This window comes from Muscardinus avellanarius, assembly GCF_963383645.1.
Source record: "Muscardinus avellanarius genome assembly, chromosome: 17".
Classification (NCBI taxonomy): Eukaryota; Metazoa; Chordata; class Mammalia; order Rodentia; family Gliridae; genus Muscardinus; species Muscardinus avellanarius.
The window spans coordinates 62,349,712-62,373,245 of NC_137803.1; the positions used below are offsets into that span (position 1 = coordinate 62,349,712).

Here is a 23,534-nt window from a genome sequence, read left to right on the forward strand (position 1 = left end):
AGTGACAGCCCCGTGTAACTCAGTACTTGGGAAGCTTAGCCGGGAGGATTTCAGGTTAGAGAATAATCTCAGCAACATAGCAACACCCTCAGCAACCTAGGGAGCCTCTGCTTCGAAAACAAAAACATAAAAAGGGGTGGAACTCAGGAGTAGAATGTCCCTGAGTTCAGTCCCCAGTGCTTAAAAAAAAAGTGTTGCACACAGTTTGGCTAGGGCCCACTTCCTCTTCCAGTTTGATCAGGCGGTTCTTAAAGAGGGCTGCCATCTCTCATTTGGTGATTTGCCTGGCGAGTTTTTCAACATTCCCACCAGGGCCAGAGAGGCCCCCGAACTACTAAGTCCCCGCATGGCGAGGAGAGCTGTCCGGGGCACAGGCCGGCGGGTTTGGGGGACTCCGCAGACCCCGTCCTGTCTCACTGGCCCATCTTCTAACTGGTTTGTCCTCGCCTGTGGTGGACAGTCTACGTGAGCTGGAGATCTCCTTAAACTGCCCCTCTACGATTGAAGAGAGCGCTCTTCCCAAAGCCCGGTGAGCAGCAGAGTCAAACATTTGCTTTATCTGGGGACGCATCACGTTGGGCGGAGGTAACCCCGTGACCGGGTACCACAGCCCCGTCCTCCTCCTGCGCTCCTGTGCTCTGGGGACACCAGGCATCTTCCCCGAGCGCTACCACGCCTCCCTCCCCTCCCCGGCTCTCCTGTTGAGACGCACCCACTCTGTTAAACGCAGCGTGGCCTTTCCCGTAAACAGTGCATAAACAACTGGAGACTAGATGCACACACCCTTTGCCTCTCGGCCCTGTGGCTGGTTGCTTGTGACCCTGATACACGCCTCTAGACATGTTTTTAAATGCTGGTTTTTAACTATGAAGGAAAATACAATTAGATTGAGCTGTTCACAAAGCTCTGGTCTGGGCTCTGAAGCTCGAAGAGCCTAAAGGACGTTCCAGAAGAAAACATCTTTGATATAGTTTCCAACAAAGGGAGCCTGCAAAGATACGACGCTAATGAAACATCTTTATACCGTGCCCACGTAGCCGAGCGCACACACAGCCGGACCCACCAGGTGGGAGGGCCCACTCACGCATCCCCGGACCACTCCCAGAGTTGGAGGTCAGCAAGTCTGAGGGTGAGCCTGGTACTCTGCACCCCTGAAGCTCCCCAGGGGGCCCTGGGCGTTGCTCCAGCCCTGACTGAAGTGTACAGTGCCCGGGGCCAAGGATGCCTGGTCTTTTCCAGCTAGTGCATGTCGTCCACACTTGATTAGAAAAGGTGGCTCATGGGCCTGGGGGGCTACTAGGAGTGGGTGCTGCTGGCGTGTAGGCACTTCTGGGACCGAACTAGCATAGCCCTGTAAGAAATCAATTCCATGGAACCAAGGGCATCCCCAAGCCAGGGAGACATGCCGCCTAACGCACACTGGCCAGTGGGAAGCCAATGTCTGGCACAATGGCACTCGCCCGAGATCCAGTACTTGAGAGGCTGAGACAGGAGGATGGCAGGCTCAAGGCCAGCCACAGCAGCTTAGCGAAACCCTGTGTCAAAATAAAAATACAAAGAGCTGTGGGTGTTGATCAAAGGCAGAACCCACACACACCCAGGTTCCGTCCCTAGTACAACACAAAACAAAAACAGAATTTGAAATCAGGGGCTTTATTTGTATTATCATTATTCAGGTTTTTTGTTTAAATTCTGATTTACAAATAATGTCTCTTTTTGGTTTATTTTTTGGTATTGGGAATGGAACCCAGGCTCATTCTACCTCGGAGCTATACCCCCAGCACTATTTTACTTTTTATTTCGAAACAGGGCCTCAATAAGTTGCAGAGGGCTCCATTAAATTGCTGAGGCTGGCCTCGAAACTGTTGTCTCAGCCTCTCGAGGGCTGGGATTATAGGTGTGTGCCACTGTGCCCGGCTGGCAAAGAATGTACCGATATGCATGGGGCACAAGGGGGTGTTTGGATCCATGTATTATGTTGTGAAATTAACAAATCACGCTCATTAACTCATCTCTTACCTCAAATGTTTATTCATGTTTGTGTTGTGGATATTTAAAAGCCTCTCTTTTAGGTATTATAAAATATGCAAGTCACTGTTTTTAACTGTTGCCACATGTGGGATAAATCGCCAGAACTGATTTCTTCTTAACTAGAACGGTGCACCCCGTGTCCCGGGTCCCACCACGCCTGTGGCTCCACAGCTCTTTAGCCTACGGCTAGGAGCTGGGCTGTGGGAGCCCACGGTCGTGAGATCGTGCGGTGTTTGTCCTTCTGGCTTATTTTATTCCACGTCTCAGGAGGCATCCACGTTTATCTGTGTGGTCACGTATAACGGGACTTTATTGAACTCAGCAACTCTAAAGGAGGCACGATAAAAGACTTAAACATCTTTAAATAGGCTTTAGAAACCGGGCATGGTAGCACATACCTGTGATTTTGGTTTGGGGGAGGCTGAGTCAGGAAGAGTGCAGATTCAAGGCCAGCCTCAGCAATTTAGTGAGACCCTCAAGAACTTAGTGAGATGCGGTTTCAAAATAAAAAGGGCTGGGAGTAAACCTTGGTGATAGAATGCCCCTGGGTTCAATCCCCACTACTAATAAATGATATGATCTAGGTTTTGACATGAACAACTATTTTATGTGCTATTCTACTTGACTTTTTTTTTTTTTTTTTTTTGCGGTACTGGAGATAGAACCCATGGGCATTGTACCTGTGAGCTACACCCCCAGCCCTATTTTTTAGTCTTTTTTACATTTTATTATTGTATTTTTTGCAGTACTGAGGCTGGAACCCAGGGGCATTCTACCTCCAAGCCACAACCCCAGCCCTATTTTTTATTCTTTATTTTGAAACAGGGCCTCACTAGGTTGCAAAGGGCCTCTCACAGTGACTGAGACTGGCCGAGAACCGCAGTCCTCCTGTCTCAGCCTCCTGAACGCTGGGGGTGCGCCGCCACACTCGGCTATTTTTTATTTTTTTGAAACAGGGTCTCACTGAGTTGCGAAGGGCCTCACTAAGTAGCCGAGGCTGTCTGCGAACCGCGATCCTCCGGTCTCAGCCTCCCTAGTGCCGGGATGACAAGCGTGCGCCACCTAAAGGGTGCACTTTGTGTTTCTTTTCTAAGATGGCTCGCAGATTCCGAGTGCCGGGAGCAACTCTGCTTGTTAGTAAATCCGCTAGCCTGATTCTTGCCCTACACGGCCGTGCTGACACTGCAGAGGCTGCGCTGTGTCGGGAGGGAGGCCGGCCTGTCAGGAGGCAGCCCTACTTGACTAATGGCGGTTCTGGTCCGACCCACCAGCAAGAGGGGCTCGCAGAGTCTCACCACCTTGCTCTCACCGCCTCAACTTGCTGACTCGCAAGACACTTCCAGCTGAAGGCCCCAGGAGCCTTTTTCTAAAAATACCGAACAACCCAAAGGACCGTGGTCTGTTTATAAAATCACGGGCCCAGCCCTTCTTAAGAGAGGGCAAGTCGTGCACTTATGTAAGTGTGCAAAGGCTTCTTGACCAACGGGCTCTGATTTAATCTACATCCGCAGCCCGTCTATAATTAAATAATAAGCCATTTATTATGAGCGTCACCAGTGTGTTTCTGACTGTGACCCGGCAGCCCTCTCCAAGAGCGGTGACCGCAGGCTTTGGCCGGGCTCCCTTCCTAGAGGGACCGTTCTCATGCGTGGCTCACCCAGGGATGCCCACAGGTGCCAGGTCCCTGTGGACCGTGCAGTGGAAGGCCTCACGATGCCTTTGCTGGCTGGGCACAGTGGCACACGCTTACAGTACCGTCACTTGGGAGGCTGAGACAGGAGGAACGCAGGTTCGAGGCCAACGTCAGCAACTTAGAGACAACCTGTCTCAAAATTTAAAAATAAATAAATAAAGGAAAGTGTTGGGGCTGTAGCACAGTGATAAAACACCCAGGGCTCATTCCCCTGTAACTAACACACACACACACACACACACACACACACACACACACACACAGAACCAAACCACAGCTGATCAAAACTGAAATTGTTAACAGTGTGAAAAACAAAACCCACGCCTGTGCAGGCAATGTGGCATTGTTATTAGCGACCCTGTGATAAAGGATATTTTCTCTTTCCAAAAGATCCGTGTGGCTCAGGCGTTCAGCGGGCGTATCAGAAACCCAGGTGGTGGTGGGGGGCTGGCACACTGCACGGCATTTTCCTGGCTTCTGACACTGACCCCAGGGACTGAGCGTGAATTAGGAGCCATCTAACCCACCGCCTGGGCCGGCAGAGGTCTGGACCACAGGGCCACAGGTTTTGTTGTTCATTTATTTATTATTATTATTGGTTTGGTTTTGTTTTGTTTTTAGGCTGGAGGAGAAAAAATGGATTCTGAAGAGGCGCTGATCTACGAGGAGGACCTGGAGGGGGGAGGAGGCGCGGACGGCGAGCCGGAGAACAGCGCCAAGCTGAAGATGTTCCGCAGCCTGGCCGCCGTGGCCTCCAAGCTGAAGGAGTTCATCGGCAACATGATCACCACGGCCGGCAAGGTGGTCGTCACCATCCTCCTGGGCTCCTCGGGTAGGTGCCTCGCTCCCGGGCTGCACACAGGGGGAGAACATGAAACCGGGAGCCCTCCATCCAGGACTCCAGGAGGACGCCGTGGCGCCTGCCACGCCCTCTCAGCCCCAGCTCTGGCGATTTCCCACGGAGTCCTTAACTCCCGCTAGAGAATCTTTTGCCATAGCTAGGCGGCCTCATTTTCTGGGTTGAGATAAAAGACCTTTCCTCTTCCTCGGAGCCTTTGGGTGCTGACCCAGCCTGGGGGACCCGTGGTGGCCCTACTCAAGTGTCCCCAAAGCACGTCCGTTAATGCTGAGTCCTTCAAAATCCTAAACTAACTCTCCAGGAAGCACTATTGTTCCCCAGAAGTGAGATTGAAATGTCCCAGCAGAGACTCTGAGCCCAGGCTGCTCTTTCACCCCACATGATGCTGTCTTCAGCTCTTCTGCTCCCGTCCTGCCTCTCGCCAGCCGGGGAGCCCTTTAAACCCACCCACACCCTGCCCTTAAGGCTACAGATGAACTAGTGTAGCTGGGGCTTTATGGGTGGGGGGAGTCAAGTTTCTCATGAAAGTAAGCCCAATATTTTAATGAAGACTTCTTTCCAAAGGCCCAATAAAATTGTTTCAAAATACGTATCACTGGGCATGGTGGCACCGGCCAGTAATCCCAATACTTGGGAGGTCAAGAGAGGAGGCTCGTAGGTTTGCAGCCTCAGGAACTTAGCTGAGACCCTGTTTCAAAACAAAATAGGGCTCCGGGTGTAGCTCAGAGGTAGAATGCCCTGGATTCGACCACACTACCAAAATAATAAAAATAAAATGGGCCTGGAGTGTATCTCAGAGGGAGCGGGCCCTGGATTCAGTCCCCAATAGCACTACCTGTGGGGAAGGGAAGGAGGGAGGGAAGGAGGGAGGGAGGGGAGAGAAAAGTAGATACTTAATCAGCTCAAATGATGCAGCTGGGATTTCTTCAGTCTTTGGTCTTTCACTGTATTTGAAAAACTATCACTTCCCAAATGGCGTTTTTCACAATAACTATAGCATTAATTCTTTTTGTGTGTGTGTGTGGTCCTGTGAATTGAACCCAGGGGAATTCTACTTCTGAGCTACACCCCCAGCCCTATTTTTTTTTTTTTTTGTAATTTTTTATTTTGAAACAGGGCCTTACCAAGTTGCAGAGGGCCTCACTAAGTAGCTGAGGCTGGCCATGAACCCGGATCCTCCTGTATCAGCCTCCCAAGTGCTGAGATTACAAGCGTGCGCCTCCAGGCCCGGCTCCATTAATTCTGACATCAGTAAGCTGTGATCTGCATTTTAAACACCAGATCGGTACCTAGTGATGCGAAGGAGCATCGTGTGCTTTGAAGTCCGTAGCGGGCAGCAGCGGAGGCGGACTGAGCCCTGCCCCGCTCCTGAGGTTTCTCCCCCTCCGTCCCTAGGCATGATGCTGCCGTCCTTGACCTCGGCCGTCTACTTCTTTGTCTTCCTGGGCCTGTGCACTTGGTGGTCGTGGTGCCGAACCTTCGACCCGTTGCTATTCAGCTGCCTCTGCGTCCTGTTGGCGATTTTCACTGCCGGACACCTGATCGGGCTTTACTTATACCAGTTCCAGTTCTTCCAGGAGGCTGTCCCACCCAGCGACTACTATGCAAGGTTAGAGACTGGGTAGGACGCTGTGAGGGTGTTGCCCACCCGCCCCTTTATGACCTTGGTCTGTCTCTGGGAATTTGCAGGGTTCTCCTGGATGCAAGCACTGTGCTAAGCAAGGATCTCGCGGGGAGGGGAAGCAGTCAACTGCTCTGATTTTATTGGACGATGCTGTCTAGAAGGAAAAAGTGAGACTCCAGTTGGAGACGCTGCTGGGATGTAGGAGGGTGGGGGCAGCTGTTTGTAGCCAGTGGGACCGATGCATGGTCTCAGCTAAGGAAAGAGATCCCCGAAGAACATTTTACTAAAAAAATGAGGACCAGTCTCAAGCATCCAGATAGAAAACGCTCGTATAAGCTGAGCGCACTGGTACACACCTGGAATCTAGTTCTTGGGAGGCTGAGACAAGAGGATTTGAAGTTCAAGGCCAGCCTCAGTAACTAAGCAAGACCCTGCTTCAAAATAAAATTTAAGAAGGGTTGAGGGTGTGTCTCTGAGGTAGAACACTTCCTTGTTCAGTCCCTAATACTAAAAAAATAAAATAAAGAAAGAGAAAGAAGAGCGAAACTGTTGTGGGATAAAAATACAAAGACAAATAGCATCAAAACTTAAGAGTTGACTGCAGAAACATGCGCATGAGCCTGCCAGCATCCATGGGGACGGGGGGGGGGGGGGGGGGGGAGCGGCTGGTCTTCTCCTCGGTGGGGGGACTCGGACGCCAGCTCCTGGTGGAAGTGTGACTTAAGGTACAGAATCCAGCGCTCACTTGACCTTTGAGAAGGAATCCTAGGCCATTCTCTGTTAAATAGGGAGAGCTCTTTTTACGGGATAATTCAGGCTAATAAACAGGAAAAGAATATTAGAATTTATCGACCCCCTAATGAAATGCGTGATTCTGGCCACATCTCGAATCACTCTTTAGAACATGGTTGAGATAGAGGACGTTTGCACAAATGACGACTGAACCCTCGCTGACTGTTCCTCACTAGTCTCAAAGAAAAACTTATGAGTGTGGTGAACACTTGGACCAGTGGGTCAGGCCGAGCGTTGGCAGAAACGAAAGAGCTTGGCGTGCCCTTCCTCCCCGCGGTGTCTGAGGGACGCAGCATCCTCGCACCAAGCCTTAGACCTAGCCTGCAGGGGCAGCGCTTACAAAAGAAACAAGGTAATGTAAGTAAGTGAGCCGGGCGTGGTGGGCACGCTTGTCATCCCAGCACGTGGGAGGCTGAGACCGGAGGATCGCGGTTTGCAGACAGCCTCAGCTACTCAGGCCCTTTGCAACTCAGTGAGACCCTGTTTCAAAATTAAGAATAAAAGCCGGGCGTGGTGGCGTACGCTTGTAATCCCCACGCTTGGGAGGCTGAGACAGGAGGATCGCACGGGTTTGAAGCCAGCCTCAGCTACTCAGTGAGGCTTCCAGCAACTTAGTGAGTGAGACCCTGTTTCCAAATAAAATATAAAAAAGATCTGGGAGTAGCCGGGAGGTAGAAAGCCTCTGGATTCCACCCCCAGTACCACCAAAAAAAAAAAAAAAAAAAAAAAAATTAAGAATAAAAGCCGGGCGTGGTGGCGCACGCTTGTAATCCCCACGCTTGGGAGGCTGAGACAGGAGAATCGCACAGGTTTGAAACCAGCCTCAGCTACTTAGTGAGGACCTTTGTAACTCAGTGAGATACTGTTTCAAATTAAAGAATAAGAAATAAGGCTGGGGGGTGTAGCTAGGAGGTAGAATGATCCTGGGTTCCATCCTCAGTACCACACACATACACAAAAGAAATAGGGCTGGGTTGTAGCTCAAAGGTAGAATGCCCCTAGGTTCCATCCCCAGTACTGCAAAAAAAAGAAAGAAAAAGAAAGAAAAAAAAGGAGGGACCCAAGTTTGGGGCTAGGATGTGTCACATGGAGGCCGTGCCAAAAGCTTGCCGCCGCTCTGGCCCTGAGAAGGGCTCGAGGGCTTTGTGTTGTCTTGTGGAAACATGAAGAACCTGTATTTTAAAAAAACATAAATAATATCCAGGCATGATGGTGCACACCTGTAATCCCAGTCCTTAGGAGGCTGAGGCGGAGGATTGCAAGTTCAAGGCCAGCCTCAACATCTTAGTGAGACTCTGTTTCAAAATAAAACCTAAAGAGGTTTGGGGGTGTAGCTTAGAGGGCAGAATGGCCCTGGGTTCCATCTCCAGTATACCAAATATACAAACAGACAAACAGAAAATGAGTAACATTATCATATCAGTAATGTAGGCTTGTATCCCTATTCCAGGAGATCCGAATGTGGTTTTTATGCGATGGCAAATAGGAAGACAGAAAGTGTGTGCTTTGACTCAGGTGTGAAAGTTGGCTGTAAAAAATGCTAGTTTGTGGCTGTGTCTATAGAGTGCTAACAAACATTCATCAGTAGAATCCTAAATCCACTTAAACTAAATGATATTTGGTGCCCAACACACACACACACACACACACACACACACACACACACACACACACACACATTCTAAATCCAGTTGGCTGAGCTTATGCTATTAACCTGGAAACTTAAGAAGTTAAAAGAATTCCATCTACTAAGGACTTTAAGAGCGAGGAGTCTCTTCGGTGGTGCGTAGTGCAGAGTATTTATTTTGTGCAGGATAAATGCGCAATTCCATCATGAACGTCAGTTCTGGACTTCAATGAGTCCTTTAGATTCTTTAGACATTTAATTTTTGTCTTATTGAACATATGTAGGAATATATTTTGTCCTGGGGCTGACTTTGAGGGGACGACTTAATTGGAAGCGTAAACATCCTCTCTGGGACCTTAGTTTTTTGAGTTCAGCTTTTTCTGTCTACAAGTTAAGGATCTTCTCTGCCGCCTAGAGGCCAGCGCCGGAAAATAAAAGAATGTGTACAACCATCTTTAAAACACTTGCCTAGGTCATCAGCCTTTTTCAACACAAGGTCAGTTTGCGGTATTTGAGACTTTGTGAGCCTACTGATGTGTGTGGCGATTCTTTGAAGAAGTTCCCAGAGTGTGAGAACAGCCAAGACCAGATGCCAAAGATTGGACGAGGCCGTGTCCCCCCAACAGTTAGTGAATGCTCAAAAATTGCAATTTCAGACTTTTGGTATATTTCTTAAATGTTATTTTTTTTTTTATTTCTAGTGAAGGGAAGGCCCCTTTTATCTTATCTGGGACCTCTTAAAGAGGCGGGTCCCAGACATGGGCCACAGAATAGATAGTAACACTTCTACTAGCACGATAAACTACCACAATTGCTGACCCATGCCATACATAAAAGTCCTCATTTTTAGATTTTTTTCCCCATTAACTTTGTGATAATAGAACATTGCATTCGATTCTTTTAAATCTTAGAAGTTAACATCTTTAAAACTGTAGCTTTTCCCTAAGGCATTAACTTCGCAGTTCTGAGTTGGAAGGAAAACTTTTCTTGATAAATAAATAACATCTTACATGAGAACTTGTCACAAATTTTGTAACCATAAAGATTTCGGCTTCTAATTGTAATTGCCTCTAAAACAGCCCAAAGTTTTCTTTCTCTCTTTAACCTTCTCATAAATTTTCAGATGGACACTCTCTGAGAATTATTCTTATTTTTAGAAACACTGAATTGATTTTTTTTGTCATTGGTATAATACATGTTTGTTGGTGAATACCTCAAAACAATAAAGAAGTGAAATGCTTTTTAAAAATGTAATTCTAACACTCAGAAATAAATACTATCGATTTTTTAGTCTATTCTCTTTCAGTATTTTTCCAGTGTACAGATGCCCATTTTTAAAAAGCAAACTCTGAGTCCTACTGTGCATAGCTTTGTTAAATTAATGTTTTATCGGTGCACTTAATCGTCCAGAGTCATGAGGCTCCTTGCGATACATTCCTACAGGCGCACAACGTCGCTTCCCCTCTCGCCTCCTCCCTCCCCGCCCACCACGGTGACACCCACCCATGGGCACGCCCTTTGCCTCCCTTCCCCGCGCGCCGGCCCTTTTCCCTGCTCCACTCGCCTCTCCCCATCTTCACAGAGTCTCTTTCCTCTATCTCTCGGGCTTCTAAATGAGAGAAAACATGTGGCCTTGATTTTCTGGGCCTCGCTGGTCACACCTAGCAGGATGTTCTCCAGTCGCACAGGGTTTTAGTTCTCCTTTATGGTTGAGCCGCGTCATCACGCTTGCTTGTCCGTCCGTCTGTTGACGGGCCCTAGGATGGCTCTGTACTTCAGCAGCTGTGGACTGCGCTCTCCTGCTCTAAACACAGGGCGCACGTATCACTGTGGTGTTCTGATTTTAACTCATTTGGAAAGATGGGGAGGGTGGTGTAGCTGGGTCACCTGGAGGCCCCGTTCTTACTTCCTCCCGGAGTCGCTGAGACCATGCTGAAATATTTTCATGACTTCTACCCAGGCGAGGACATAAAGAAGGCGAGGGGGACGCCCGTTAGACACCACGGTTACCCTGGACCCTGGTGTGGGCTGGCTCACAGAAGAGCATCGGTGCGCACAGTAGCGGCAGGACTGTCTTTTTCAAAAAGAATCTCAGGACTCACTATTTGACAGTGATGATTGGCTTATGGGAGGTTCAGACACTGCCAGAAAGTAGGATTATTCTCCCCAAATCTGAAATGCTTGGGCCCATTGCAATCGTAGAAATAGGAATGATCGCATTTTTGAAGTTGATTTGGCAAAATAAAGCTTCAAAATAAATCCAGATAAATAAATACACAACTCATGTACACCACTGGAAATAGTCTGCTTAGCAGAATGGAGTCCCGTTAAAGCCATTATTCAGCAGGTCTCCCTAAAAGAAAGGGCCGGCCAACAAGTTTGCCTCGCTTCATGCCAGCGTAGTTCCCGTCCACTCCAGCCGGAGCTTCCTCTGGATTTTTCTCCAGCTGGACACAGGGTGGACTTGCTCCCCCAAGTTCAGCTTGCCTTGCTGCTGTTTCTGTTTTCAACCTGAGATTGTGTAGTTGGGAAATAAAAGATGGGAGGAATGCGGAAGACGCCCTGGGAATGACGTGGGCAGCGATCGTCCTGCTGCTCTTTCTCTCTGCTTCAGCCGTAAATCCAGATGGTTGGAAAGTGAATCTTGCTTAGTGATGGAAAAGTTTAATGTAAAAACGATGTTTAAAAAAAAAAAAAGAAAGAGAAGAATAAGAAAGAAACAGCCAAGCCTGGAACTCCGGCACTGCAGGGTTTCCTGTTCTAGGGCAGACTAGCAAAAGGTTGATGCTGCATTTTTAACATGTGTTAAAATGTTAAAAAAATCTGTAAAAAAAAAATGTTAAAAATCTGTACATTGGGAAAATACTGAGAGGCATTAACTTCGCAGTTTTGAGTTGGAAGGAAGACTTTTCAACATTTGCTCTCAGCCTTTTTCTCTGAGGCTGTAATGCCCGCGGTGGAGGAATCCATTCTGATGCGTTTATCTGGGGTGTGACTAGAGGATCTGGGTCCTTGGAGCAGCCTTGGGATTTTACAAATGGTCTCTCCTCCCCCTGCTCTCTCTGTGGCTTCTGCCCTTTCATGACTGGTCAGAACTGGGTCTTGGGACCCAGTGTCTTTGCCCAATTTCATCCTTGCGAGCTGATGCTCGAGTCTCCTTGCTGCTTGCATCACCTTGAGCTTTATTTCCACAGTTGCCGCAGTCTGGCGGGCACAGGGGGCTGTTTGTTCTAAATTCCATGATCTTGCCCGCTCGCCGTGGCCCGTGTCTTGTTAACCTGCCCCGTGTTCATTCCATCTGCCAGTGGTTTGTTTTTACCCGTTCTGCTTCCGGGTCCCCGTCCTTACAGCGTGCACCACCGTGCCTGGCTGAAGTTTTGTTCTTTGTTGGGACCTAGACTTGCCCCTTGTAGACCCGGCCACATGACTCATTCTACAGGGTCCACAGCTAAGAGAACAGCTCACCTGCCCGCACCTGGCCTCGGGTGAGGCCACTGTCTCCAGCTTCCCTTGACCCCGCAGCAAGGGCCAAGTCAGCTCCACTCCCCTAGGGACGTGATTAACAGAACACACTGACACTCAGCTCCAAGATCGACGCTTGGCCCTGAGGCTGCCCCATCAGTGCCCCCTAAGCCCTTATGAAAACTCTTCTAGAGCTGGGCGTGGTGGTGCATGCCTGCAACCCCAGAACTTGGGAGGCTGAGACTGGAGGATCTTCAAGGCCAGACTCGGCAACTTAGCAGGAGCCTATTTCAAAACAAAAAATAAAAAGGACTGAGGTTGTAGCTCAGAAGTAGAATGCTCCTGGATTCAATTACCAAGACCAAAAAACAAAACACTAACAACAGCGACGACCCTCTTCTGTGCCTCGGTCTGTGTTTGTAAACTACACACGAAGATCAACCCTGCCTGGAAGCAGGAAATTGTATTGAGCAGAATCCGTACCAGGTGCTTGGCAGCGTGGCCGCTGATGAACCAGAGACGGGCTGTACTGTTGAAACCATCAAACCCTTCAGTATTCCAGCTCACGTCTCCATTCTATGGAATCCGGGCTCATCTCCCATCACGCTCTGGGTCCCTGATGACGTAAAACGGCCCGCACACCCCGAGTACTGCCTTCCCCCTGGGGATGTGCGTCCTCGTCTCAGGACTCTCGGCCTGGCTTCTCTTCTGTCCTGACATCTAGCTCAGGGCCTTCCTTCTGGAACCTTCTATGTTTCTTCTGTGAGGGACAGGAATGCCCTTCTAGTGATTTCCCTCTGCAAACCCGCTAACTGGACCGTGCTAATCGGTCTGTGTGCGAGGCCCTTCAGTCGGCCCTGGTTCTCCAGGATGGCGAGAGGCCCGTTTGGGCTTCGATTCCCTCAAGATTTAACAAGCTGGCCGCACAGGGAGCTGCAAGGAACTCTGGGATCCAGCGTGTTTTATCTGTCTCCTAAAATCCTTGTATTTTAACTCCTCGCACATCAAAATAATGTAAAATTAGTCTTTTAAACAATTCGTATTTGTAGCCGGGTGTGGTGGCCCTCATTTGTAATCCCAACATTCGAGAGGCCTAGAACAGAAGATCGCTGTTCACAGACAGCCTCAGCTATTTAGTGAGACCCTCCTCAACTTAGAGAGACCGTGTTTCAAAATAAAGAATAAAAAAAAATAACAGGGCTGGGGGTGAAGCTCAGAGGTAGAATGCCCCTGGGTCCCATCCCCAGCACCGTAAAAGAAAAAATTCATATTTGTGTATCGTAATTATATGTCGTAGTGAGATTTAAAGCGATACATTCATATATGCACACGGCGTCTCCTGTGCTCCCTCCCCACACCCAGACGCTGCCTTCCCTCCCCTCCCCCTTCCCTCATCTCCCTCCGCTGCTCTCTGGTTTGTCTCCCTGTCTTTATGAGTTTCTTTTCTTTCCCCTTTTCTTCTCCAATTTCCACATATGAAAGAAAATCCTGGGCCGGGTGTGGTGGGCACACTTGTAATCCCTGCGCTTGGGAGGCGGAGACAGGGGGTCACGAGGGTTCGAGGGTTCTCGAAGGCAGCCGCGCTGGTTTGCGCTGGTTTAAGAGAACCTGTTTCAAAAAAAAAAAAAAAGTATAAACTAGTCTGGGAGTGTAGCCTGGAGGTAGAAGGAGGTAGAAGGGTTTCCAGGAACCCCAGTACCATGAAAGAAAGAAGAAAGAAAGAAAGAAAGAAAGAAAGAAAGAAAGAAAGAAAGAAAGAAGAAAGAAAGAGAGAGAAAAGAAAGAAAGAAAAGAAAGAAAGAAAGAGAAAAGAAAGAAAGAAGAAAGAAAGAAAGAAAGAAAGGAAAGAAAGAAAGAAAGAAAGAAAGAAGAAAGAAAGAAAGAAGAAAGAAAAGAAAGAAAGAAAGAAAGAGAAAAGAAAGAAAGAAGAAAGAAAGAAAGAAAGAAAGAAAGAAAGAAAGAAAGAAAGAAAGAAAGAAAGAAAGAAAGCCGGCCCTGACGCTGGACGTTCTGAGACCAGCACGGCACGTCCTACTTGCGTCCATCTTCCTTCGAATGGTTGAGTCCGCCCTTTCTGCGGAGTGGATGCTCTCGTGCACACACCACACGCCCTTAAGCCACGCGTGTGCTGACGGGCGCGTCGGCTGGTTTGTAACGTGGCGATTGTGAATCGAGCTGCTGGAAAGATCCTGTTCTCCCGTTTCGTCGCGTCCCCTACAGGTGACACGCTGTTGTGCTTCTCTGGGCCGAGTAAAGCTTACGTTTGCTCAGCTCTCAGCCCCAGAGGTGGCCCCTGGCGGTGGACGCCAGCCGTGTTGGTCTGCTCGGGGCAGCCACAGCTGCCTCTGTAGTCGGGATAGTTCAAGATCAAGGTCAAGGTCAGCGTAGGCCCGAGGCTGCGGCACAGGTAGCTGCGGTTCCTTAAGTGCAGAGCTGGCAGATGCCTAGTGTTGCCGTTAGGCAAAGGATGGCTTTCGGTTTGCTTATTTATTCATTTAGGAAACTCCAGAAGAGCTTTATCTCTCGTGGTTAAAACCAAGACGAAGCAGCGGGCAGCTTTTCCCCCTGAAGAAATTGAGATTTCAACTCAGTCAGCGTGTTCCGCAGAGGTGGCGTGCGCCTGGTCCTGCGAGGATGGGGTGGTGGTTCTCAATGGGGGCCGCTCCTGAAATGGGGTTCGGGTGCCTGCTGCGGGTGCCAAGAACAATTGCTAAGTAAAAAAAATGTAAAAGTCTTTCAAAATATGAAGGGTAATAAGGATTCGTCACCACTAATAGCTACGTTTTTGTCGTTAATTTGCCCAAATGATAGTCATCAACAGACGTAACACAGATCATGCCTGGATGGTACGTTGAGATCCTTCCAGCTTTATAAATAAATGGCAAATTAGTGATGGCGGAATCTCTTGTGATCGAAATTTAATTGACAGCAGGGAAACATGAGTTAAAATCACAGTGAACTTCTAATCCACACCTGTTCAAAGGCCTAAATTTCAAAAGACCATCCATGGTAGAGGTCTTCACATTTTGTGCGTGTATGGGGAGTTACTGGGTCTTGACACCTACGGGGCGTTCTACCTCTGAGCTACACCCCCAGCCCTTTTTATTTTGGTTTTGAAACAGGCTCTCACTAGGTTGCTGAGAATCTTGCTGCTACTGAGGCTGGCCTCAAACCTGCAATCCTCATGCCTCAGCCTCCCAAGGACCAGAATTATAAGAGTTCACCTCCATACCTGGCTGGTCATACACTTTTTAATACTTGTTGAGACCATCAGTTTTTTCTTTTCTAGTCTATAATAACATTTGTAAGATTGGCAAATGAGTAGCATAAAGATCAGTGATACAGGATAGAAAGTCCATATTTAAACCTAACCACGCATAAATGATATCTCATATTTTTTATTTATTTATTTTTTTTTTGGTATTGGGGATTGAACCCAGAGGCATTCTACCTCCAAGATACAATCCCACTTTTTTTATTTTTTTTGCCTGGGATTACAGTCCTGTGCCACCACACCTAGCTTTATCCCCTCTTTTTTTTTTTTTTTTTTTTTTTTTGGTGGTACTGGGGTTCCTGGAAGCCCTTCTACCTCCGAGCCACACTCCCAGACCTATTTTATACTTTTTTTATTTTTGGAAACAGGGTCTCTTAAACCAGCGCGGCTGGCTTCCAACCTGCGCAATCCTCCTGTCTCCGCCTCCCAAGCGCGGGGATGACAAGCATGCACCACCACGCCCGGCGTGGATCCCCTCATTTTTAAGAAAGTCCTAAAGATGATACAGTGATAAAGGATAGTGTGGGGGTGGATCGTGGTACTAGGATCGAACTCAGAGACATTCTACCTCTGAGTTCCAGCCCCAGCTCTATTTTTCTTTTTTATTTATTTTTTATTTATTTATTTATTTATTTATTTATTTATTTATTTATTTATCGGTGGTACTGGGGTTCCTGGAAGCCCTTCTACCTCCGGGCTACACTCCCAGACCTATTTTTACATTTTCATTTGGAAACAGGGTCTCCTAAGCCAGCGCGCGCGGCTGGCTTCGAACCCGCGCGATCCTCCTGTCTCTGCCTCCCAAGCGCGGGGATGACAAGCGTGCGCCACCACGCCCGGCTATTTTTCTTTTTTAAACAGGGTCTTCCACAGTTGCACAGGGCCTTGCTAAGTTGCTGAGGCTGGACACCACTCTTTCATCCTCTGGGCTTAGCCTCCCAAGTACAAGATTACGAGGGTGCACCACCACACCAGGCTAAGAATAACCTTTTCAATAAAAGATTCTGGAACAATTTGACATCATGGGCAAAACAAAAATAAAACAAAAATGGCAAGTGTAGAAAAGCAAAGCAACGATAAAACTTCTAGAAAAAATATGGAAGATGAAACTGTATCTGTTTTTGTTGTCTGAAAAGGAACACCGTTTCTTCAAGTCGAGATAACTGTGTAAAAAATAAAATCTAAATAGATCTTCTGAGAAGGGCATTTTAGGACGAAAGGATTATTCCGCCATCAAACTTCCTATTGGAATGCGTGATCGTCTTGTTAGTTGGAGTCCGATCCTCAGGCTGTCCTGGGCTTCGATTGATGACGGCAACACCTCATTAATTTCTCAGCTCCTCTGTAGATAAGCCAGGTTGGCTGCCTCGTGAAGGACTTAAGAATAAACAGCCTGAAACGCACTGCTTCGGCCGGCCGCCTTTGGAGTTGGGAATGTCGCCTGCGCAGTGACCTTCGCCTGCCGGCTCCCAGTACTCATGATTCAGAGAGGCGGTCTGCTCCCAACACAGACACTTGGAGGTTTTTTCTGCAGTTTCTCTAAAGCGTTTGTTGAGAGATATGAAAAAGATTTTCATAAACATGCTAGTCACGCTAATTTTTGGTATCTTTAGCATACTGATTTCCTTAACAGCCTTATTGAGTTCTGATACGCAATAAGCTACATATATTTAAAGTGTACAGTGTAATAAGCTTTATATAAACACACCCGTGGAGCCACACCACAACCCAGCTGAGGAATTCCTCTTCCCTGCAGCCACAGCCACCTCCTTCCTGAAGCCCTTTCAAGAGAGGCGGCCTCCTTGTCTGTCTTTTTTTTTTTTTTTTTTTTTTTCAGTACTGGAGATTGAACCCAGGGGCATTCTACTTCCAAGCTACAACTCCAGCCCTATTTTGTATTTTTTATTTTTGGAACAGGGTCTCACTAAGTTGCAGAGGGCCTCACTAAGTAGCTGAGACTAGCCCAGAACCTGTGATCTTCCAGTCTCGGCCTCCCAAGTGCTGGGATTACAGGCATGTGCGCCACCATACCTGGCTCATGGTGGTTTTAATTTGCATTTCACTAGTGACTAATAAGGCTAAGAATCTTTTCATGGTCTGATTTTATATTCATATTTTAAGTAGAGTCTGTTAAAATATTTTACACATTTTTTTAAAAAATTACAACTGTGTTTTCTTGATATTGAGGGGTGTGTGTGTGTGTGTGTTACAGAGGATTGAATTCAGGGGCATTCCACCTTCAAGCTGCACCCCAACCCTATTTTCTTGTTTGTTTGTTTGTTTGGAAATAATTGCTATGTTTCTGAGAGTCTTGTTATGTTGCTGAGGCTGTCCTCAAAATGACAATCCTCTTGTCTGGCTTCCCAAGTCCTAGGATTGCAGGTAGGCGCCACCGCGCCTGGCCTTAGTGTTGAGTTCTGAGAGCTGTTCAGACCTAAATCAAGATACCTGCCATTTGTCTGATATCTATTTTTCCAAATATTTCTCCATTCTGTGAAATAACATTTTCTAAGGTGGCACACGCTTGTAATCCCAGTTCTTGGGAGGCTGAGACAGGAGGATCACAGGTTCAGGGCCTGCCTCAGCTATTTAGTAAGGCTTCCTAGCAATTAGTGAGAGCCTGTTTCCAAATAAAGAATAAAAACTAAGGTTGGGGATGTAGCTTGGAGGTGGAATGCCCTGGGTTCAATCCCTGATACCACAAAAAAAAAAAAAAAAGAATAAAATAGAGCTGGGTGTACACCTAAGAGGTAGAATGGGCTCAATCCCCAGAAACACACACACACACACACACACACACACACACACACACACGCACGCTGAGGACATAGCTCAAAGGTAGAACACCCCTGGGTTCAATCTCCAGTACCACCACCACCAAAAAAGAAAAAAACATCATTTTCATTTTCTTTTTCTTTTTTTGCGGTACTGAGGATGGAACCCAGGGGCACTGTATGTCTGGGCTACACCCTCTGCCTTATTTTTTATTCTTTCTTTTGAAACAGGGCCTCAGTAAGTAGCTGAGGCTGTCCGCGAACCACGATGCTCAGGTCTCAGCCTCCCGAATGCTGGGATGACAAGCGTGCCCACCACGCCTGGCTTTTCATTTTCGTAGTAGTTTCTGTGCTAGAGCAGTTTTTAATTTTGATGACACAAAGTTCTCTCCTGTCCTTTTTTCTAGATGTTTTGCCATTGTTTCGTGTTTCCTTTGTTTTGGATTTTTGTCTGTCTGTTTCTTGCTGTTGTTTTGTTCGTTGCATTTTGTTGCTGCCCATGATACCAGATTTTTTCCAGAATCTTTACTGTGAAGAGACCGTTCTTCACTATTTCACCCACTTCACGTCCGTCTCAACAAGGAGGTGGCCGCCTCTCCTTCTGAGGTCCTGCTTAAATATGGAGTGTTTCTTCCTCACCACTGACCTTCATGCCACAGTACTGAACTCAGCTAACCCAATGCTTTTGTTTGTTTGTTTGTTTGTTTATTTATTTATTGTGGTGTTGGGGGTGGAACCCAGGGGCTTTCTAATACTGGCACTGGTTCTACAAGATTTTTTTTTCTTTTTTGCAATACTGGGTATGGAACCCAGGGGCATTCTACCTCCAGGCTACACCTCCAGCCCTATTTTATATTCTTTATTTCAAAACCGGGTCTCACTGAGTTGCAGAGGGCCCCACTAAGTAGCTGAGGCTGTTCATAAAACGCGATCCTCACATCTCAGCTTCCCAAATGCTGGAATTACAAGTGTTTGCCACCACGCCTGGTTAAATTTTTTCTTTTTTTTGGGGGGGAGGGGGGGTTGTAGATTCCATTAGAGGGACGATGTCACCTATGAAAAAAGAAAGTTTGCCTCCCTCCTTTTCAACTGAATGCATTTTCTTTCCTGAGGGTTTTTATTTTTTTCATCTATCACACTTGCTAGAAAATCTAGTTACACGTAGAATTGAAATGGCCAGCAAGCGTGTGTCCTGCCCTGAAAACAATTTCCAGACCATGGATTTTGTCACAAGCTTTTTCATACATACTGAGACCACCATTTGTTTCTTCTTTTAATATGGCGAACTGGTCTTTAAATATTACAACATTCTGGTGCTCAGAGGATAAGTCTCACTGGGTCAAAGACTTTGTCCTGGGGCTGGCGGTACAGCTAAGTTGTGGGCCACGCGCTCGGTTGTTCATGGCTCTGGGTTTTATCCACAGAATGACAGCCGGAGCGTAGTGGTATCCTTTTTATGTCTTGTTGGATTGGGGTTGATAAAATTTTGTTTAGAATTTTTGCATCCGTGTTCATGGACATTGGCTGCTGTTGTCTTTTACTGGGCCATCTTTGGTTGGCCTTGGTATCTGGGTAACCCCAACCTTATTAAATGAATTTAGAAGTGTTCTCTCTTCTCAAGATCCAGAAGAGTTGGATTGGTTTTGGCATTATCTTTTAAAAAAATGGTAGAATTCACCAGTGAAAACACATGGCTTAAAGTTTTCTTTATGGGAAGGCTTTTAGCTACAAATTCAATTTCCTTAATACATAGGACCATTCAGGATTCTGCTTCTTCTTGAGTTTTAGGAGTTTGTATCTTTCAAGAATGTGCCTTTATGTGTAAATTTTTAAATTTCTTGGCATAAAGTTCTTACTTAATATGATATGATGATTTGAAACCAACTGAATTGACTCAAATCGATGACACGTGGTAGGAACAGTGGTGATACTTTGTGAAATTGTTTTGAGACATTCACGTGGTACCTGATCCGTCCTAGAAGTCATTGCTTTCTGCTCTCTCCTTCTCTTCTCCTCTCAGCTTTACTGGTCATCATTACCAAGGGCTTTAAAGTTAGTTATTTAAACTCATATTGACATTATAGCTGCCTAACAGAAATTATATTTGTAAGTAAAGGAAGTGCCTACATTTTTAACTTTGTTTGTTTGTTTGTTTGTTTGTTTGTTTGATGCTGGGGATAGAACCCAGAGGCATTCTACCTTCAAGCTCAACCCCCAGCCCTAGTTTATTTTTTTGTTTTGAAACAGGATTTTATTAATTTGCTGAGGCTGTCCTGAGGTCTGCGACCCTTCTGTCCCAGTCCCCCAAGTACTGCAATCACAGGCATACACCACCACGCCTGGCCCATTTACTAACTCTCATGTGTGCCCTGTTCTGGAGGCCGGAGGGCATGTGTGTTAAGTGAGGTCACAACTTCCATAAAGAGCAGCTCAGGGGCATGGAAGATGGCTGCTCCTGGGGTCCTGGCCCTGCCTCATTTCTCCCATCTCTTCCACAGGTGAAAATGTATTCAGGCCAGGGAAAGATGCCATACAGTTAGAAGGCTCATAGAATATAAAAATTCTTAGCCAGACATGGTGGTGCAAGCTTGTAACCTCAGTACTTGGGAGGCTGAGACATGAGGACCACAGGTTCAAGGCCAGCCTTAGCAACTTAACAAGACCCTATTTCAAAATAAGAAGGGCTGGAGGTATAGCTCAGAAGTAGAACACCCCTGGGTTCAATCTTCAGGACCAAAAAAATAGAAAATAAATAAAAGGGATGGAGGGAGGGATGGAGAGAGGGAGGGCCAGGTGCACATTCTCTTATGAACCCTACATGTGATCTCAGAGGAGAAAGGCCTGTCACTGTGTCAGGACAGACACTTCATATGGTCTCACATTACCTGCAATGAGCACAGGTCTGGATATAGCACACCTTCCGTGGGCAAAAAGCTCTCCTTTGGGTGGAATAACATGTCTTCTGAACATAAAATCTAATTATGGAAGATTGGCACAGTTAAGGCCAATATGTGCCCCCCCCCAAAAAAAAAAAACTTCAAAGGTGTGAGACAGAGCCCAGGGGACTTAATGCAGAGTTTTTCCAAGCTTGAAAAAATAATATAGTGTGAAATCTGTCCGATTACAGTTTTCTCACACACATGCAAAGAAAGTGTTCAAGGGGAAACATAAAGCTATGTTTAAAGTCTCAGTAAGAAACTCACAAAAACAGATGGTAAAACACGGCTGTGTTTTCCATATGACTCAGTGCTGAGAAGTGGGCAGAAGAACTAGAAACCGAAACAGCAAAAACTCCAGAACCCTGGGGGGGCGGGGGCTGAGACAGGAAGATCACAAGTTCGAGGCCAGCCTCCACAACTTCGCTAGACTGTCAGGAGCTTCGACCTTATTTCAAAATAAAAAGTAAAATAGGGCTGGGGATGGAACACTGCTGGTTTAGATTCCCAGGACGCCACACACACACACACACACACACACACACACACACACACACAATGTAGAGACGGTATTTTACTCACACAGGTGGCACATGGAAGAAATTGAGAGCCTCTTTCTGGAAAGATGCCGTAAGGATAGCTCAGGTCTCATTCCCGCAGATACCTTGTCTCACGTTGCGGGAGGGTCCTAGAGTGGGCAGACACAGGCATCCGCCGCGGCTGCCCGGAGACCTGCGACCCACGCTTTCCTCAACTTGTCCCTGATTCATTTGTAAATAAGGACAGGTCCCCTTGCCCCCACCAGCAGTGGTGTCGGGCCTTTGGGTTGCACCGGACCATTGGGATTGGGAAGAGCTTCCAACACCCGCTGCCCCTGGTCCTCAAGCTTCCTCGCTGGCCCCGAGCCTCTGAAGGCGAGGTCTGACCTGCTGGCAACCGGGGCCGTTCTCCTGGCGCTCACACCTCACTCCAGGAACTCGAGGGCCTTGGAGCAGCCGGAAGGGATGGAAGAGCTTGCTCGGGGAATTCTGTTTTACTTGTGTTCTCCTTGCTGTGACCAAGGACCTGACAAATCAAATTAAAGGAGAAAAGAAAGAAGGAAGGAAGGAAGGAAGGAAGGAAGGAAGGAAGGGAAGGAAGGAGGGAGGGAGAGAAGGATAGGTAGATGATAGATGAGAGAGAGAGAGAGAGGGAGGGAGAGGGAGAGAGATTGGTTGATACTGGTTATTAAACCCAGGGGCATTCTCCCTCTAAGCTAGAATTCATTTGTTATTTTGAAGCAGGGTCTTGCTAAGCTGCTGAAGCTGCCCTTGAACCTGCCACCTTCCTCTCTCAACCTCCCAAGTCCTGGGATACAGGTGTGCGCCACCATGCCTGGCCTAGAATGCATTATTTTTCTTTTCCTTTTCTTTTTTTTTCTTTTTTTTTTTTTTTTTTTTTTTTTTTTTTTGCGCGTTTGGGGATGGAACCCAGGGGGCATTTGACCTCTGAGCTATACCCCAGGCCCTAGTTTTTATTCTTTATTTTGAAACAGGGTCTCACTAAGTTGCAGCGGGCCTCACTAGGTAGCCTAGGCTGTCCGCAATCCTCCGGTCTCAGACTCCCGAATGCTGGGATTACAAGCATGCGCCACCGTGCCCGCCTTAGAGCGCCTAGTTCTTATTCCGTGTCTTCACCTCTTTACCTAAAGACCAGGGTCATTGGGTGGCCTTCATTCTGGTCATTTGAGTAGCCCCCCTGGACTTCTATAACAAAAATACTATGGACTGGGTGGCTTCCAGGACAAACATTTCTCTCTCTCAGTCCTTGAGGCTGCAGGACGGGGAGCTGGAAGTGATGTCCGGTGGGGTCGGCTTCTGGCTCGTGGATCGATCGCTGTCTTCTCACAGGAGTGACTGGGGAGAGAGACCTCCTGCTGCGGCAGCGTCTCCCTCATCTCTAAGTGCAGGATGGATTCAAACCTCAGAGTCTGCGTGAGGCGCCCCTGTGGCCAGGGTCCTGAGGGCATCATCCAGGACGCAGGCTGACTCTTGTTCTGTTCCTACTGGAATCTATTGTTGTTTCTTCATGATAAACCTGGTGCATTAGATTTTTATTACTATAACAAAATACCTTAAGCACGATAATTTTATGAACAAAAGAGGTTCATCGACTCCCAGTTCTAGAGATTCAAAGGCATCAAAGCATTGGCTGGGGTCTAGTGGGGACCTCGTGGCAGGGTCAAGAGTGGGGCTGAGAGGGAGAGATCACGTCACCACGCAGGAAGCCAGAGAGAGACTGGGTCCCGTAGGCTGAGGGCCTCCAACCAGAACCACCTCTTAAAGGTCCCGACTCAACGTGGCCACACGGAGGACCAGGCCTCCAACACACAAAACTCCTGGGTACAAAGCCACATCCCAACCACGGGACCTGCATCCTCAGCGCACCTGAATCCCCAGATGTTTATTCAAGAGGCTGATGCA

The 23,534-nt window shown here is 47.4% G+C and overlaps 1 protein-coding gene across 4 annotated transcripts in view; it reads left to right on the forward strand.

The window, feature by feature from the left end:
* PIEZO2 (piezo type mechanosensitive ion channel component 2) overlaps positions 1 to 23,534 on the forward strand; it is a gene marked incomplete at both ends in the record, with an annotated part of 338,656 nt that overhangs the window by 196,253 nt on the left and 118,869 nt on the right. For all 4 annotated transcript variants that reach the window (XM_080714289.1, XM_080714288.1, XM_080714290.1 and 1 more), the window contains 2 exons: positions 4,346 to 4,556; positions 5,979 to 6,192. In XM_080714289.1, the coding sequence (XP_080570415.1) occupies positions 4,346 to 4,556; positions 5,979 to 6,192 (425 nt within the window). The remainder of the gene's footprint in view (positions 1 to 4,345; positions 4,557 to 5,978; positions 6,193 to 23,534) is intronic.